The sequence below is a fragment of the Fundulus heteroclitus genome, chromosome 18 (assembly GCF_011125445.2).
Source record: "Fundulus heteroclitus isolate FHET01 chromosome 18, MU-UCD_Fhet_4.1, whole genome shotgun sequence".
In the NCBI taxonomy this organism is placed as follows: Eukaryota; Metazoa; Chordata; class Actinopteri; order Cyprinodontiformes; family Fundulidae; genus Fundulus; species Fundulus heteroclitus.
The window spans coordinates 21,572,996-21,591,862 of NC_046378.1; the positions used below are offsets into that span (position 1 = coordinate 21,572,996).

Genomic DNA, 18,867 nt, shown 5'->3' on the forward strand with positions numbered 1-18,867 from the left:
CTATAATACAGATCACATAAGGCCTTGCTGTATACACCATTCCCACTGAGACAAATGACCATACTCAGCAAATAAAGACAGTTTTTTTTGCGTGACGTCATCTTTTCCACTTTACAGTACTTCATTTATATACTCTTTTAAATCAGTCTCACCATCAGCTTCCCTCACCTCCCGTTTATTTTGCGTTTTTTTTTTCTTCTTCTTTTTTTTAAATTTTCATTAACATCATCACTACTTAAATACCGAGAGTGCTGAAGCCCTCTTCCTTTCTGTCGGGAAGAAATCATGCATTATACTGGGCCGGTCTCTCCTTTGCTCACAATGAAATTGCTAAAGAAAAAAAAAAGAAAGGAAAAAAAAAACATGTTTTTTCTTTTCTTCTTAAAATTAAACATGAAAATAAAATAAAAAAAAATGTGTTTTCTATAACCACTGACTAAAGGGCAAAGTGTTAGATTTCCCACCAACCCACCCACCCGCAACAAGCATTTGAATATAGTGTTGCCTGTTTCTTGATTTAACTTAGACATCTGTCACCTTTGTTGCAAAAATAAAAACAAACAAACAAAAAAAACATACGCAGCCAAAATTCATTTCATCACTGAACCAAAGTTTAATATCAGAATGCAACTCTTCATGAAATTGTCCCTTTGCTTCCCCCTTTTTTCCCCCCCCCTCCACAGTCGTTGGCTGCCTCACAGTCAGTTCAGTATTAACAGGTCGATGTACAAAGGGAACACCACTAGCCGGCGTTTCTCACAGCAGCACCAGTGGGCGCCGCCCTCCTTCCCCCCTCAGTCTCCCAGATAACGATCCCATTCACCCGTACGCCCCCACCCCCACACTGCCCCCCACCCTGCTCGGTTTTCCCTCGCACTTCTTCCTCTGCTGGTCGGTATGTGTGTGTGTGTGTGAGATCTGGACGAGCTAACTGGGTTACACAGTGGGGGTAAACGAGCACAAGCAAGAGTCGCATTCCTTCCACTTACGCCTGGCCGGATCTCGTGTCACACACACACACGCGCGCACGCTAACACACAAGGTGAATGAACGAGGTGAACGGATAAAAAACAAAAAACAAAACCTGCAGTCGTCACTGGCTGGTTGAATCGGATGCATTTTTAGTCTTTTTTTAGTTTCTGTCGAGCTGAATAATCCCAGAGACACTTGCAGGGGAGACCCCCAAACCTCCTTCCATCGCAGTTCAGCGATTCTCCTCCAGCTGCATCCCGGCCGGTCTCTACAGTAACGCCAGGCTCGGCCGAGGAATTCAGCGATGCTCTGATCGGGTCGTGCGCGCAGATGAATGGGCTTCCCTGTTCTCTCTTTGCAGTCTCTTTTGGACAGGGGATGCAGTGGCACACAGTGGGGTTTAGCTCTTGGTGTAGTGGTTATAATTCCTTTTTTTGCCCACCAAGAAGACCAGACAGAGCATTTTGTTCTAGATTCTAGACTAAAGCTGTGTCCAATACTCAGGCCCCGACTGGTTAACACCCTCCAGCTCTGATCTCTCTCGCCCTGTGTCCGTTTTTCCTAAAATCATGGTGTCGGAAAGAGAACAGAGCTCTTTCTCAAGCTTTGAGCTGGTAGCAAAAGAGAAAACGGCAACATAATAGAATTTGCAGCTACACATTTGTAATTCTTATAATCTATTTATTTGCTTTTGAGTAAAATTGCCTATTTTTTTTTAAATCTAAACTAAAACATCTATTTCCACTTCATTTAATCTGACTCCACCTAATTTTGACAATTGCACCAGATGCTACAGAAACCACAGTAAAAGAAAGGTACTACGCCCATGCTCGTGTGGCGGTGATCCCCAAGTTGTCCTCTAGATGTCAGTGTTGTGCTCCCAGAAAGAAAGTGGACTGACAGCAAAAGTGGCTGCCACTTTATGGCAGCTCCCCTTTTGAAAATGTGCCTCAGAAAAGTGCTTTTTTTTTTTTCTTCTTTTTTTTTTTTTAAACAAGGTCCTCTATGAAAAACGGCAACAACACAGGCTCGGTTGTAAAAACCACCAGAGCGTGAAAAGAAACATGACAGGGAATGGTCTAACACTGGAATTACTCCTGCTAACTGTCAAGTTGAGGGAAATTCAGCATAAACAAACTGAATAACAAAAAAAAAAAAAAGCAGGGATGCAGGTGCACACAGACAGACATGGCACTGAACAGACATTTTGGACCAATCAGAACATTTCACATGTTCGGCTGAGGTGTATATCTGGGAAGAGGAATGATGTTCAAGAAGCATGGGGAAGCTGTCTCCATAATCCTGCACAGCAGATCCAGTTGGCTGTTGTTGTTTTTTTAAACTCTGCCTCGCATACTGCCATGATTAAATCTGATTTTGCATCTCGTTCAGTGTGTGTGTGCGCGCGTGCGCTAGGGGCTGACAGGAATTTCTCAGCCTCTCGAGACTGAACATCCTGTTGGGTGAGCTTTAACATGTGTTTTCTTGCGCAAGTCCTCTGCACAGCGGTGAAACAAACAAGCACAGTTTGTCGCGGCCGCAGCCTCCGGGGTCCTCCGCTGCAGCAGGTGGGCTCGTGCTTTGGCCGACGGCAGTTCCCAAGATTGAGGGTTCTCCTGTCGTAGGCGTGCCCGTGTTTGTGGTGAAAGCCCACCGCGTCCCTTCAACAGCTACTGCCAGCGCATCACTCCTCGGTAGTGTGCAGCTTCTCTAAAAAGGCAGTGAGGGTGGGACTAACGAAGTGAGATAAAGAAACAAAAGGGAATAAAGTGTCAAAGAAGGAGAAAGTTCATCCAGTCAGTTCAGAGGCTCTTCATTGTTTCCCATACTTCTGTTTTCTGAAACCAGCAGAGGGTGAAACGCCTCCGACTATTCGCCCCCCCCACCCCCCCCCCAAACATGTCTGTTCCTCCCTGTACATACTGCATCTCGCTCAATCTCTCCCAACTTAAACTTCCATCTTAGATTACTTCTTCCAATCCGTCACAACCTGCAACCGGTTTTCTTCCTTGACCTCCTAAAACTCCTTCTCGTTCCCTTGATCCCTGGTTCACAGCGTGTGTTGCTCGGCCGGCGGGTGATGGGGGTGAAGCGAGGGCGGCAGCAGGGCCGGGATGGTGGACTGTGGGGTGGGTGGAGGGGAATGGGACGGGGACCTGTGTTGATGGTGGTGTTGGTGGAGAGGAGGACCGTAATGGGGGATGACAGGAGGGGTGGCGGGGAGGACGTAGGCGGCGGCGGGGGACGGAGCCGACGAGGAGGAGGAGGAGGAATAGCCCCCGGCCATGCAGGAGTACGCCGAGGTCCCGCCGCCACCGGAGAGCGTGGAGTTGGGGGAGCTGGTGAGGCCATTGGACAGGGGCTGATTGTAGAAGAAGAACGCGCACTGGTGGATGAAGCTCTCGATGATTGTCTGGTAGGTGCGGGTGGCGGTGAGAGCGTCCATGGTGGTGAAGTCGGGCCTCATCAGCGTGGGCCAGAAACAGATGGAGAGGTTCTCACTGGTCATCAGGTTAGACTTGCTGTTCTGACTCACCCTGGGAAACAGAAACACATCAATGTCATCATGCTTTACGATATATGGGAGTAAAAAAAAAAGAAAAGCTTCAGAAGATATGAGTGAACTGTGTCCCATTTAGCCTAAACTGTATGAAGAGATTTCCAGAAAATACAGTACATGTATTCACAAAATATATTTTATACTGGTACATGCACAAACTTTAATGTATTTTATTACGAAGTGGTGCATAATTGTGAACTGTATGGAAAGTTTTAAGTTTTAAAATGCTTTTTAAAGTGCAATTAACAAATAATCTAAAACTTGCGGCATCCATTTGCAATCATTCTGGACTCTGGACCAGTCTGTCTGTCCCTGCTGAAGAAAAGCCTGCCACACGTTTCACCTCCATGGCTTGTGACAAACTTACAGCCTCCTCTCAAAAATTGGTCTCCTCTTGTCAGTCTTGCATAAAGACTAGATATTTGGATCACTAATAGCTGTTCTGGCAACACGAGCTTTGAATCTCTGCAGCTCCTCCAGGCTTACCATGGTCCACTCGGTTGTGTTTCCATGAAACGTTCAAAGCTTAGGATATTGCTTCATAACCAAACCCTTTTTAAAACCTCCGAGGGCTTCAAAACACAGTTACATTTAAAATAAGATTCATTTACAAACAGGTAAAGTGAGTTTACTAGTGATGGGATATCTAAAGTCAATTGGTTACACTGAATTTTCATTTCAGGTTATTGTGGCAAAAGGAGCTGGATACAAATCTGTGGCTGCATTGTGACCAAATGTGAAAACGTTCAAGGGGTAAAAAATTACTTTTACAAGCCAGTGTAAGACTGACTGGTCCTTTTTATAGTTTACCTCACAGTCACAAAAGCCCTTTCAAAGGCAAAACACTCCGAGGCTTGGCCGTGCAGCACAACAGTGAGCGAAAGGTCATAAAAGGATCAAGACAATTGCCAATATTTACCAAAGCAATATCATCTCCAATATCAGTTTCGACTAGACTGCTGCTATCAGCTGCTTTTACATGAACAACAATCCTTGCATCCTTTTGTTCCATTTAACATGGCACTGCCTTTGAGAAAGCTCCAATTATTCTAACAACAAACGGCTCGCTCACAGACAATACGTCTCTCTCTCTCTCTCTCGCAGCAGACGGCAAGATGTGCACTGATTGTAGAGGAACATTGTGCTTTTCGCAGTGCAGTCCTGTCAACTGCTCCAGGATCTGACGCCTCAGAAACACTGAACAACAACTAACCTGAAACACACCGGGAAAAGTTGCAAGCTGAAGCGAAAGTTGACATGAATCCTTATTTAATGTAGAAAACACAGACATAAGCTGTTTCCACAAAAAATTCATATTACTATTAGTGGAATAAGATATTCCACTAATGAGCCGAGTTAGGATCACACACGGATACAATACTGGAAAATAACAGAATCTGCAATTTAAAAATTAGATTCTCAAACACCTAAAATAATAATAGTTGACTGCTCTATAAAAAAAGGGTTCACATGCCTTATAAAGACGTTTTATTGCCACCTCACATGTGCTCCTCTTTTCTCATTTCAATATATTCATAAATGTGCCCGTCTTTAAAAAGAAAATTAAAGCTGCAGTGTCTTTATTTTAACCTCAACACACGTATGTATAGAAGAGGGTATGACGGCCATTGCTGAAAGGGTAAAAGATCATGGAAGCACTGCTTAAATATCATAGCAAATGAACGGTGAGTTGGATAAGCTCCAGTGATGTGAAACAGTCCAACTGAACCGCTATTTTCACTCAGTCTTCATCTGCAGATACCTTTCTGGTGCTGGTGGCTTTTTTGATCGTATTTTGAGAGAGAGAGATGCTCCTAAAGGTTGAACTCCTTTGGAAAAAGACAATAGAGTAATTAAAAGCATTACAAAAAGTGGCCCTCCTATCGCCCACCTCTGTCTGCCTGCTGTCAGTCACCTGCGTATCATGGCTAAAATAAAATAAAAAACTATCCTTTTTAAATAAATGGCAGTGGTTGGACATTTATGCAGACATTAATATTTTTAGATAAAGCTCTTTAAACATAAAACAAATTTTGTTGAATACCTATGAGAGTTAACGGGTTGCTAGAGACATTTCTATTTTCGATTTATCGCAATTAACATAATACAGCGTGGATTAATGGGGTAAAAATGTGGCATTCATTCTAAATGTCATTACATTTCTCTAACCTCATATCAGCCAATGATTACTTGTAATACAACCTGGTTTGAAAGAGCTTAAAAAAATAAAAAGTAAAAAAAAAAAATATGAGGGCCTGTAATTGGAACAATATTATGAAAAGCAATAACTTTATTGGCTATAAGGAGTAATGTTTGTTCAAAAATATAAAAGTTTTACATGGAGTGAGTCGTTGGTTTATAGGATGGTTACACCCCTAATTACTCAAATTACGCAGCGATAACATCATTATATCAGCCTGATAACTCGGTCATAAACGGACAATTGTACCCTTTACAATGTTTTATTGGACATTTAGTTCAAACTAAATGGTGGCTGTTTACAAGCGCGCCGTCGTTTTAGCACGAGTTAGAATCCTTTCATGTTAATATTGCCAAAGAATAAAAAAAAAAAAAAAAAAACGCTCCTTAGCAGAGGACTAAACACAAAAAAGAACACCGGACCTTGGGGGACCGAGCCTTCGCTGCTGTCCCCCCCCTTTGGAACTCACTGCCTCAAACCATCAGGAACTTCAAATCACATCTCAAAACCCACTTATTTAAACTTGCTTTTCTCTGGTATGATTTTTCTTCTATTTCTGTTTTAATTTTTTTTGGAAAGCGTCTTTCAGTGTCCAAAAAAATGCACTATATAAGTTTGATGTATTATTATTAGTAGTACAGAATCGTGGAACGTTAAAATGCATTGCTCTACTGTGAAAGTTTGGGGGGCAGTGTTGAATTTTAAGGAATATTCATAATTAAATCAGTGCACTGAACCAGCGTTAAATGCGCAAAATACGGCAAAACAGCCGCAGCATTACCACAAACTCTGGCTCAGCCCGAATAATAATGATAATAAAAATCCAACAACAAACTGTCTAATCCAATCAGTGCGCTTGTTTCGGTGACATCACCTGCAGGTCACCTGACCGGGGTGACCAGCTGTGGAGTCAGCACAGCTGCCAGAGGCCATCTCTGACCTTGTCCATCACTCACTTGTTCAAATGGCTGATGACATATTTGAAGACCTCGTAATTCTCCCGGGGAAAATGTCGCAGGACATCCTTCATCGTCTGAAAGCGCTGCTCCCTGTCGTTGATCTCTGAATAGTCGGCACAGAAAGACGACAGGTTATACGGAGGAAGCTGGGCCTGGGCAGCTGAGAGAGAAAAAGATTAGAGGAATTTCAGCAGAAGATGTCTGGGGATTTGGAGTTGGGAGTACAAAAAAAGATGAACAGGGAGAGAGAGGGGAGTACAAGTGAAGAAGACATTCAGAAGCAATTGGCTTTAGCATTAATATTATCTGCACATGGAAAGGCAATTTCATCCTTCAGCAGAAGACGTTTCACGGAACAAAAACGTGTTGCGATCCCACGTTTGTGCTACGCAACAACAACAAACTTCAAACTTCAGCAGCACATAATTGGGAGGCGGGAAGCGAATGATGGATGCCTTCTAACGTTTTTATTAAACAACAACAACAACAACAGCAACAAAAAGTGCGGCGTCCATTTGTATTCAGCTCCCTCGAGTCATTATTTTGCAGAATTACCTTTCACCTAGCACCTACTCAGATTAGAGCGAGAGCATCTATGAATATCAATTCTTCTTGTTATCCGGATGCGGGTCTGAATTTTGACTGGGTCATTCTAACGGATGAACAACCCTTTCATCAGAAGCACCCAAATTGTAGCTCCGGCCTGGCAGCTGCAAAGTGAACCTCTGCCCCGGTCTCAAGTTATTTTCAGCATCTTATAGCTCTGCTTCAAGGTTTTCTATCCTTTTTCTGAGCAAGTCTGACCCCGCTGAAGACAACGATCCACACATCAGGGGCGGCTGGCAGTGTAGTGGGTAGAGAGCAGGGCGCTGGCGTACTAGAGAGGCTGCAAGGTTCCTGGTTCGACTCCCAAAAGCTGCCGCTCTGAGTCTCTGAGCAAGACCCTTCTCCCCAGAATGCTTCCCAGGCGCCACACAGTGGCCGCCCACTGCTCCCTGAGGAATAGGTTAAATCCAGAGGACAAAGTTCATTTGAATGAGTTTTGCAATGTCAATAAAGATGATGATTATCAAGATGCCGTCATTACCGTTTTTTTTCACCATGGGAAGGGTGAGTCCAGAGGGAAGTACGGCGTTAGTCTTCTGCCAGACATAATCTTCAGCTTGTCCCAAGCCATGTAGAGGACATGGCAAACAGTAAGCAGTACGTCTTTTGGCTTTCTTTCTGCAGCGGATTCTTTCTTACCATGGCTTCTGTTTAAGCCATGCTTGTGGATGATTAATGCTCATTCTGTTGACAGAATCTAACCTGGGCTGTGAATTTCTGAAGCTCCTCCAGTCACCCTGGTCCCATTCCCCGCTTTTTTAAATCTTCTTGCCTGGTCTTTCAGTTCAGCTGCAGACGTATCTTGGTAGGTCTGCATTTGTGCCAAACTCTTTTTTTCAGATTGACCAGAACTCTCCAAGAGCTCAGGAAATTGTTTTATAACCCAACTACTTTAAAACTTCTCCACCTCTCGGCTCTGTTCCTCGGTCTTCGTGACGAAACTCTAAAGGCTTTTCCGAGAACACCTGCAGTTACACGGAGTTTCGTTTAAACACAGGATCACTATTCACTAATTAGGTGAGCTCTGAAGGCAGTTTGATGTACTAGATTTTATTTAGGGCTATCAGCGTAAAGGGGGCTGAATACAAATGCACGCCACGCTTCAGATCTATCCTGTTTCTTCTGCTTCACGGTTCTCTGCTTCTTTAAGTTCATCACAGAAAACGGATGAAATGTGCGACTGAAACATGACAAAACGTGGAAAGCTTAAGCGTATAAATACTTTCTCCAAGGCCGTGCCATTCAAAGTGACTTCAGACTACAAATGAAGGAAAGAAAGACTGGAGACAAAAGACCACACCGTTTTCCTACATCCACCCATCAGTCTCCTGCAGATTACAGCAAATCACACACAAGCGCACACTCTCACACACACACACACACACACACACGCTCAGGGTGTGCTCGGCCTGACGACAAGCAGGAATGAGTCAGAGAAAATGACGTCACCGGCTAACACAGTCCCATCCTGCGTGAGAGTGTGAGAGAGAGAGCGAGGCAGAGCGAGCAGATGTTCCCCTCCACATCGGCCGCATGATTTACAGGCAGAGAATCGGAGTTTGTATTCCCACAATGAGGTCAGCGCAGATCAAAAACAGATTTAACGCGGGATCCCTTCACAGATACATCAGTCCCCTCCTGTTGCACGTCCATTATCAGAGATCAAAACTTGAACTACAGCTTATTTAAAGTAACGTCTCTGTGAGAAGATCCACCGGAACCCCGCCCACTCACTCCCTCCTCTCCGCTCCTTTGTGCGCCATCGCAGACTGAACTCTTAAGTCTGACAGAACGTTGTTTGTGATTTTTATGCGGCAGAAAGAAGCTTTTAGTTGGCTCTCTCTCCTCCGCTCTGAGGCTGCAGGAGGTTTATCAGGTCTCTGTCACGGCTGAAGGGTCTCGACGGGCCCTTGAAAAACACACACACGCACGCCAGAGCTCGGTGAGTGACAGCAGCCGCGCGGCCCGCGGGTAAATCTCTCCGGCGCTATGCAAGGCTAAGCTGTGCTTTAAATCTCCATTCTGACAGATTACAGGACATAAAGAGGAAAAAGCACCCTCGTTTATCTACCATATGACCATTTATTCTCACGGCTTCATTCTGCTCCCTCCATCACCACCACATGCCATCATCTCAACATCGTTTTTTTTTTTTTTCCCCCAAAGCTCTAAATAGTCCCCCTCCATCTTCTCTCTCCTGCCTTTTTAAAAGCGAGTGGTAAATCTAATTCTCCCCACAGAAGGATTCGAACTGCAGGAGTTTTGCTTGTTAGGCTGAAGAAACGTTACAATGGGGGGGGGGGGGGGGGATGGATTTCCAGCAAAATCCAACACAGTTGCTGAATCTGGTTCTCCACACATCCACCTCCGTGGCAGCAAACTCCGGGGGACTTACTGAAGGCCTCGACCAGCTCCGTCTGCATGCTGTAGGGCACCAGAGGCTCGGGGAGCTCTGAGAAAAAGGCCTTCATTGCTCCTGCAACTGTGTTGATGCTCAAGTCCTTCTCCAGGTCCAGGTTGTGGTCTGTGGAAGGCAAACAACACAGGAAGAGGTTAGCCTTCTGGTCAAAGGGTTAGATACACATTGTGTGCAATTAATTTGGAGCTTTTTAATGATTATTTTGAACCATTCTTAAATAAAAGGTACTTTCTATTAAGTCTACACTTTGATATTAAAAATGTTTTTTATTGGTCTGATGTAATATTCAAATAAATATTGGGGAGCTGTAAGCGGAAAAATCAGCCCAACAGAAGGCCTGAAAACGTCAGTCTGTACGTAATTAATGCGTTTCATCTTTCAATAATATTCCAATTTATTGAATTGGTTAGTGTTTGAACATGTATAGTTTTGATCCTGTATGGATTAGAGAAAATCTGTAATGGCTCAAATTTGTGCACAGAATTTCTGATTTAAAAAAGGCCAATAAATGATCACTTTAAAACCTGTGTGGAATGGGACAAAGTTTGTCAGGAGAAAACTACAAATGTCACCTTCTTATGGGTTACACTACATTTAACTTCAATTATCCTAAGATACACCTGACTTTATATACATTTTTAATAGAAAACAACTGGATTTAAAAGGAATGAAATTGTTAAGCAAGATTTTTGAGATTGGGGATGTAAAGAGAAATTGAAAAGAGAATAAGAAAAAGAGTAGGGGTAAAATACAAGTAGTTTGAATCTACTTTTTTTTTTTACACTATCAGGTAGTATGTATTTAAAGCGGCACTATATAACATTTAGCCACCCAGATTAAAGAACAGTTACATTTTCAAGCTTAGTTTCATTTGCAAAAAACCTCCAGTAAATTTCAGACACCTTCAGGGATGAAGGACACTTTTCAGTGCAGCTCTGCACCGCCTGTGCAGGAAGTTTCACCTTTAATTGACTTGTCCCATTGGCAAAAGGTGTTGAATGATTCAGTGCAGATTTTCAACCCAGGTTACCAGAGATGAATTTAACCTCAGTCAAGCATGGACACACACACACACACAATCTTGGTCTTCTATCCATAACGACAGCGAGATGCTTCATTAAGCAAACCAATCTGGAGGCAAGTAACCGCCCACTCCAGACAGACACACATTCAGAGCGCTTGTGCACGTGTGTTGATGCACACCGGAGCAGGTAGACGATTAATGGGGCAGCTCTGCAGTCTAAGAGGAGCTGAAGGCCAATTAATACGCCCTGCTTAATAAGGGGAAATGCAGGACTCTCTTAGTTAGAGGCAGACACGCTACGATTGTCAAAATAATCGCTATCTAGATATAAGCAATACTAAGAGATTGAATTCTGCTAAGATGCTCTTTTGCATCAAAATCGATATAAACTGACTCGTTCACACTTTGCCCAAATTGTCGCGGTTCTTCTGACCGCAGCGCTGCAATAACAGGAGACACTCAGCCTCTCTGCAGCTGCTCACCTCAACAATGAGCTGCTGCAAGTTTAAATTCTGCTAACATGTTGACTACAGCCAGAAAAACATCTGCAACGCTCATTATAGACAAGACAAACACAAAAGCGTTGTTCGGAGGACATTTTCCCCATAAGGCAGACAGACAATAAATGACAAAATGCCAGATTCATGCTTGATTTGAAACCTTTTTTGTATAGAATGATTATTTGTGCCTCAGTAGACAAATCTATTTGCACCATCAGCAAATTAACAAGCAAAGGGAAGCACACAGTGGCCCATTAAATATAAAGAATTATCACAAAATATCATAGCTGCATGAATGAATCGAAGGTACATACTTCCATAAAGGATATTAACACTTGTGCTGTTTTTGCTAAACCAGGAAGTGACACTGAAATGATATATTCCTCTAAACGAGGGCTCAATTGTCCACTACCTATTGATTTTAACCCAATTAAGAAAATTAAACTTAAGTATACCATATTAAATTAAGTATATTTATTGCTGGGCCTATCAAAAATGCAATGGAGCATTTTTCTCAGAACTGCTGTAGAGTTTGAAATTATAGTATTGTGACAACCCTAGGACACACACACACATACATACATACATCTTAATTGCATTTTCTTCCAACTTATAACTGAGTATAGAAAGCTCTAAGAGGGAAGTACCCACCTTGTTCAAACTGTCGCTGCATGCCCTCTATCTCCGCCTTGTTGCCGCTGACCCTGTAGATTCCCTCTGTGCTCACACCTGGAGGCAACAGACAAGGAGAACCGCCGTCAGCTCAATCTTCATCACCAAAAGCTTTTTATAACAAGTTACGTCAAAAAGCCGATATGGAGGTTACAGGTAAAGCCTCTTTATTCCTATCACACTATTAAAACCATTTTATTATACATATAACAAACGTCTGTAGGAAGGATAAGAACTCATGAGTGCAGAAGCTGCTTTAGTGCCACAGAAACATACACTGACTGGAGAAGACGATGCTTTTTCTGTCACACTTCAGTTTTTTTTTTAGTATTTCTCATTGGAGATTTGTAGCCATTTCCCAACGGAGTCAAACTGAATTCTGGTTAACAAATGAGCAAAAAGGTTTTATGGCACTTGCCTGTGCATCCATAGTTAAAAGGTGCAGCAATATTTGCATCCACGTACGGAGAGGACAGAGAAACAGGCTAAAAATCTGCAGCAATGGATTACTGAACACACACAGGGACGTTTGAATGCTCTCAGACTTCTTCAGTCAAAGTAACAGCAACTTTTTTTAATGAGAACAGTTTTTTTTCTTTTTTGATGATTTGGTTAGGAAAAAGGTTGATTCATTACTGAAGTCCAAAACAATAAATTTTTCTATTTTCATGTGACATTCAGTGAGTAATGCCAGGCTGACTGCATGTTGGACCGAGTGTGTTCCTTAGCAATGAGGGACTAAAATTAGAGCTGAAATAAATTACCAGAGGTGGAGAGAGGTCCAAAATAATGTGCTCAAATAAAAGTAAAGTTAGTGGTGGGAAATAAAAGTAACTTGTTTAAAATGAACTTTGAGTAAAAAGATACTTTTTCAACAGTTGTTTGGGGTGGATCTCTACAACGCAGAGCACAAAAATCTATATATATTAACCTTAAAGGCGTATTAAAATAACAGAAAAATAAAAAAATAAAACACAACAAAACGTGTTTAAAGATCACAGCAACAAAAACAGTGATGCCAGCTTAGCAGATAGAAAGTATAATTCCCAAGAACAAAATCTACATCCATTTCCTACGCTTGCTTAATCCTACGCTTGTTGTCCACCTCCAGCGTAGAAAAATCAAACCGCCTAATGGCCAACATGGCTACAGCTATCTTAAGCTTTCCTCTCTAAAGTTTGACAACATTTGCTCCCTGCAACAGCTTTTTGAGACAAAAAATAAATAAATCAATTCATTTTCAATAATCTGATGCGCCCTGCACTCTCTCTGCTAATGGTCAGTGCACGCTCTCACCAAGGGTGATACATTTGTACCGGACCATTTTTCAGTAGAACATGCATTTCCATGTGTGTTTTTTTTCCTTCCTCGTTAAACATTTTTCATTTACTCAGTAACAAAAACTGATTTCAAATGCAATAGAGAACAGTAATAAAATCCTACCAAAGTTAAAGTGCATCTTTTCATCTTTTACTTTAACAAGTACAAACGGGCAAAAGTTGCCTTAAGTAGAAAACTTTGAGGAAATCCTAATTTTCCACCTCAGTAAACCATCCCATTAAAATAATTTTAATTATTTTGTAAAATATGCTTCTATCATCTTTTAATGACTAAGATTATTTATATGATAAGCTTTAAAAATATTGAACCTTAAAAGGTTGAAATTCCTAATTGCTGTCGTTTACAGTTAGGTTATTACGTGTCAACGGTCTGCCATTAGCTGCATTGGCTTGTATCCTTGTTTATTTTTCTCTTGTGAGGAATGAGATCTGTGTGCATTTTACAGAAAACGTTTTTCTTGTCTACATTTTTAATAAGAAATAATGATACTGAAATAAAAATAATTCTATCTTAAGGCTCCCAGGGATGCTAATGACTGTGGAGGATGCTGTAACTACCCTGATGCTGTTTTTCCTTGGGGAGGAAACCCGAGTGCATCTTTAGAATAGCCGACACCCTGACACACCTCAGCTTCAAAAAATACACACAGAAAAATCTAAGAATCCAATATTACTTACAAATAAAATGGAGCAGATTTAAGCCTTTTTACATCAGCAATCTTAATTTTCTCTGGTCAGACTAAGAGACCTTGGGTCACTCAAAACTGTTGCATAATTGATGATTATTTTCTTTACTAAATCGATGAAGACACAAGGAACCAAGTCAAAACAGGCCATTGACGGAAAGCAGAGGCACACAGATACCTCAGTGCATTTTAGCTCATCAATATTTTCCACCAAATTGCAACGAGAAAAAAAAAAAAAGATACGGTTTCAACTGGCAGGCTTGTATTACACTCCTCACTCACACTTTGGGGGCAACTCGGGGAGACAAAGGGTATTCCAAAGGGAGCCGGGCACATAGGCAGAGGCAGAAAAAGAAGATGAAATAATGGGAGAGGCTGGGAGGAAATGAGAGAGCTCTCAGTCGAGGCATACAGAATCGATCCGCGCCTTCTGCCAATCAATTCTCCACAAAAGCTCTGCAAGTCAGACGTGGAGAAAACAGGGATGGGAGGACAGATAGCAGGAAGGAGTCGGGCCATAGTGGTGGAACGGGAGAGTGGAAAACCGGGGCATGACAAAGAGGAGGATGATTACAACTGATGAAAGAGGGAAGGAAGTGACAAAACTATAGCTTAAGTGTGGAAAAGGGGTAAGTTGGGTAGTTTTTTCTATGTTTTTTTACTTTTCCATTGTACAGATTTTTAGTTTCTGGAGTGAGTTTCATGCATCGACTTAAAGTAAACACGATGAAACTCTGAAACCACTTTTCTTTCTGGATAATTTTCCAGTCCTCAAGTGAACAGAAGCATGCTTGAGGGAGCTGTAAACTTTAACAAACAGCAATATAAAACTCTTTAGGGTTAGCGGCTGCGTTTCTGCGGCGTGTCGCAGTCTGACACGACGCCAGCTGATCCCCCATCACCTCCGGTCCCAGCCCCGTTTCCAGGGGTGGGTGCAGCAGCCCCCAGAGGCCGATTTCATAGCTCACCACGGAGACAGGCGGTCGCTGGGTGCTGCCCTTTTCGTCGCTATGGCGGCCCCCACTACCACCAGCAGATATGCCTGTGCACGCCACGGCGCATTCATCACCCGGGGTGCCCGTGATGAGCAGAGCACCCCGAGACTACCGCGCCACGAGAAAGCTTGAGCTGAGAGGAGATAACAGCAGTCACAATGGATTGATTTTATATGGCTGCTTTTCTGCAAACTCAGAATGCCTTGGAAAAAGAAAAAAAAACAACCAAAATACCACATCCACTCCTATTATTCTCAAGGACAAATGGATAGGAGCTGCAAGGAACAAATAAGGGAGACAGACAAGAGGAAAAAGACATTCTATTTCAAAGGGTTAACTAATAAAATCACCGAAACAGTTAATTATGTCCATGAACATTTAAAGAGTCCCCTTAATCAATTAGAATATAATGAAATGGCTAATTTAATCCAAAAAAATGCAACTCCTATAACATATAGATTTATTACACACACAGAGGTATATTTCAAGCATTTAATTCTGGTAATGTTTAATACAGAAAATGTTCTGCTATAGCCCATATAGTACTGAGAAAGACTGATGACTTCACTTTTTTCCAGCAGTAAGTGAGCATCTCTAATTTATTTCAAAGATTTAAAAAAAAAAAAATCTAATTAATTAAATCAAAGAAATAATGCTAAATATGCAACAACATAGCCTCAACCTCACTGATTTACTTTACAGTTCACAAAAAGGAGTGGGAAGCAGAGAACGCTTGTTTAATCCCACCCGTTCTTTACGAGTCAAAAATCATATTGATTGAATAATATTAGGTAGAACATCTGAACAAAGAAGTTAAGCTACAAAAGGTTACTGATAAAAATAAGTGGTTTGTTGACAGAGTTCTTTATCCAAGCATATGAAGGGAAAGTTGAGTGGGGAAAAAAAAAAGGTGTGGGAGAGAAGGGTGCAGAATTACGAGAGAGAACTGCAGCCTTTATCTGACAGTGAAGCAAAGTATGCAGCATCCTCCTGAATCACAGACATCAAAAGAATCTTACCTGAGCTAAGGGGAAAAAGGACTGGACTGTTGTTCAGTGGTCCAAAGTCTTGTTTTCATCTGAAAATGGGAGTTTGGACCACTGAGGACATTTTTTTTTTTGAGGTTCAGTTTCCTCGATCAGTGATGATTTTGGGAGCATCTGCTGGTGTTGGTCTACTGGGTTTCCTCAAGTACAAACACAGTGCAGCAATTTATCCAGAAATGGAGTTTTTGTCAAGAGGAAGATGAGAGACACCAGGCCGACACCACAGACAACCTGAAGGCTGCTGTTGAGAGGTTTACTGAAGATCTCAGCAGAGCCACACACTGATCGCCTCCTCGCCACGCTGCAATGATGCAGATGCTCATGCAGAAACGGGCAATAACCAAGTAAGGAGTGCATTTACTGTACAATACATGGACATACATTTAGGCTGACTTTTCTGTAAGTAAGAATACATTTTTGTTGGTCGTAAGTACTTTTAAAATTTTCTGAGAAAGGTCATTTTGGGTTTTCTGTAGCTGTAATCCATAATTGAACTGAAACTGAACTGAAACAAGTGTTGAAGTTGTATCACCATCTCCAATAAACCTTTATATGTGTTTTACTTTTTTAATTAAAATACATGAATTGAATTGATATTTTTTTCCACCGGGTTGTATTTTATCTCTTTTGTTTTTTTAAATTCTGAAGTTTACATACAGTGTACTTGGCAAACTTCCCACAATAGTTTGCAGCAATTTTGTCCCATTCCTCCAGACAGCACTTCAACTAAGTCAGGTTTAACAAATCTTTTCAGAGACCTGGGTCTGCTACTCCTTTTTTTTGTCCTTAAGCCATTTTTGCAAGTTATATGCTTAGGATAATTTTTAATTTGGAAGATCCATTTATGCCCAACATCCAACTTCCTGACTGCTGTTTTGAAATGTTGCTTCAATATATAAACATAATGTACACGGGAGAAACAAAACAACTACACAAACGCATGGAACAACAGAGGTGGGCCAGCAGCTCAGGTTCAGCTACACTTTAAGAATAAAGGACAAAACATTTGACAGCAATGATGTCCAGACTTTGGACAGATAGAACAGAAGAGGGGAGAAAGTAGCCATCTTGGTCTAAAGGGAAAAGCCAACACTGAACAGTGGGAGAGAATTGCACTTCCAACTCCCCAGTGTTTACACCTCGGTCCTCCAAGAATCTTTCCAAAGAGACTATATAAGCAGTCTCATCATGATTCAGGTGACCAAGTACACCATTCACACAAAGCAATAGCCTCCAACGACCCAGGACCGTGACAGCGGGATCATTGATTTGCATCTGGCTTAGAATGCGCCCAGGAGGATGGGCCTCCATGTCCTTAAAAAGAGCTGCGCTCCAACTGCAGGTTGCTCAAGTGCGAGCCGGAGGACTTGGCAAAGACTCTGGGATAGGTGTCGAGACGTTTTTAGTAAAACTGAGTAAAAGTTCGGCTGCCTCCGATCTAAGCCTTTTTTGCTGTCCACATAATGTTTCATCATGGTGGCATATATTTTGTGAAGTGCAACTGTTGGTCCTGCAGCTAAAGAGCCAAACTGCATAATGTAGCCTCCCTCGTACTCCACGGTTGGGATGGTGTTCCCAGGCTTGTAAGCTTTTCCCTATTTCTTCAAAATTTAACAAGGGTAATTATTGTCAAACACTTTAGTTTTAGCTTTGGACAATTGGACATTTTTCTAAACATTAAAAAGGGATCCAGGATTAGTTGAACATACATATGATGTAGTTTTACTATTAACTTAAAAATATCTGTTTGTGATACGTAAAACTCAATTACTTAAAAAATTGTATATCCTTTGTTATATTTTTCACCCATGGAGGACACCATTTTTTTCACCTGCGCAATGCATTCTGGGTTGATGATGCGGTTAGGTCCTACTGAACTGGAACCTATACCGTTAATACAGGAAGGCTAACATTCCCAGAGTAGTTTTTTTTTTTTTTTTATTGTATTGCTGTTGGTGTAATTTCAAACAGAAAAAGTGAGGCAGGTCTTCATCGCCACCCACATGAAGAAAAAGAAGAACCCATAAAGCGCCTAAACTCACCACCTTACGAGGCAAAGACACTGGGAGAAACATCAGACAGGCAACACTGGAAGCTGTTTGTAATAACAAAGGTACTGCCACACTACCAAATGTAAAATCACGTACCAACACTGGACTTAAGACCGGACCATTCGGATCCTAAGTAAGTGTTATTGCACTTGACACCGGACACAGAGGACTACTTGCATGATCACAAAGTCCTACAAGCTGTATGTGTTATTCATCGTTTATTACCAATTACTATTATTATTATTATTATTATTACACTGCCATCAATGTCAAAGTGTTCTGGGTCAGACTTAAAATGTTTAACATTACTCATTGCTGGTTTCGCTGAAAGGAGCTAGCGCTAAATGATCTCGCATACGTCATTTACCCAGAATGCATTGCAGCGTAAACAACATGGCGACGTCAGTGTGATAATATTTTATTTGAATTTATAAAATCTAAACAGCTTACCGTATTTTTACTGTACTATTTTTACATCTAACAGATATTTCTCAAACAAAGTCTATTGTGGATCCCTTTAGAGTCTTTGTGCCGTGGAGTATTTGCACATTGTAATCTGGGATTTAAAGTAGCATTTGTAATAACTCCTTCCTCTCTGAGAAGCCTTGCAGCCCTTGTTAGTTAAAGGAGCAACTTCATAAGGTCTTTTGTTCTAAGGTCTATACACACATTTCACATAAGAACATACAGTTAGGCCCAGAAATATTTGGACAGTGACACAAGTTTTGTTATTTCAGCTGTTTATGAAAACATAATCAGGATACAATTATATAATCCATAGGGCCTTAAAGTACAGACTGTCAGCTGTAATTTGAGAGTATTCACATCCAAATTGGA

At 41.7% G+C, this 18,867-nt stretch overlaps 1 protein-coding gene across 1 annotated transcript in view; it reads right to left on the reverse strand.

The window, feature by feature from the left end:
* Window positions 1-224: 224 nt before the first annotated feature.
* Window positions 225-18,867, reverse strand: part of arhgap35a (Rho GTPase activating protein 35a) — a 94,358-nt gene continuing 75,715 nt past the window's right edge. Inside the window, exons 4-7 of the mRNA XM_036150088.1 lie at window positions 11,892-11,969; window positions 9,693-9,821; window positions 6,689-6,794; window positions 225-3,509 (exon numbers count right to left, since the gene is read on the reverse strand). Coding sequence (XP_036005981.1) covers window positions 3,023-3,509; window positions 6,689-6,794; window positions 9,693-9,821; window positions 11,892-11,969 — 800 coding nt within the window. The 3' untranslated portion in view covers window positions 225-3,022. The remainder of the gene's footprint in view (window positions 3,510-6,688; window positions 6,795-9,692; window positions 9,822-11,891; window positions 11,970-18,867) is intronic.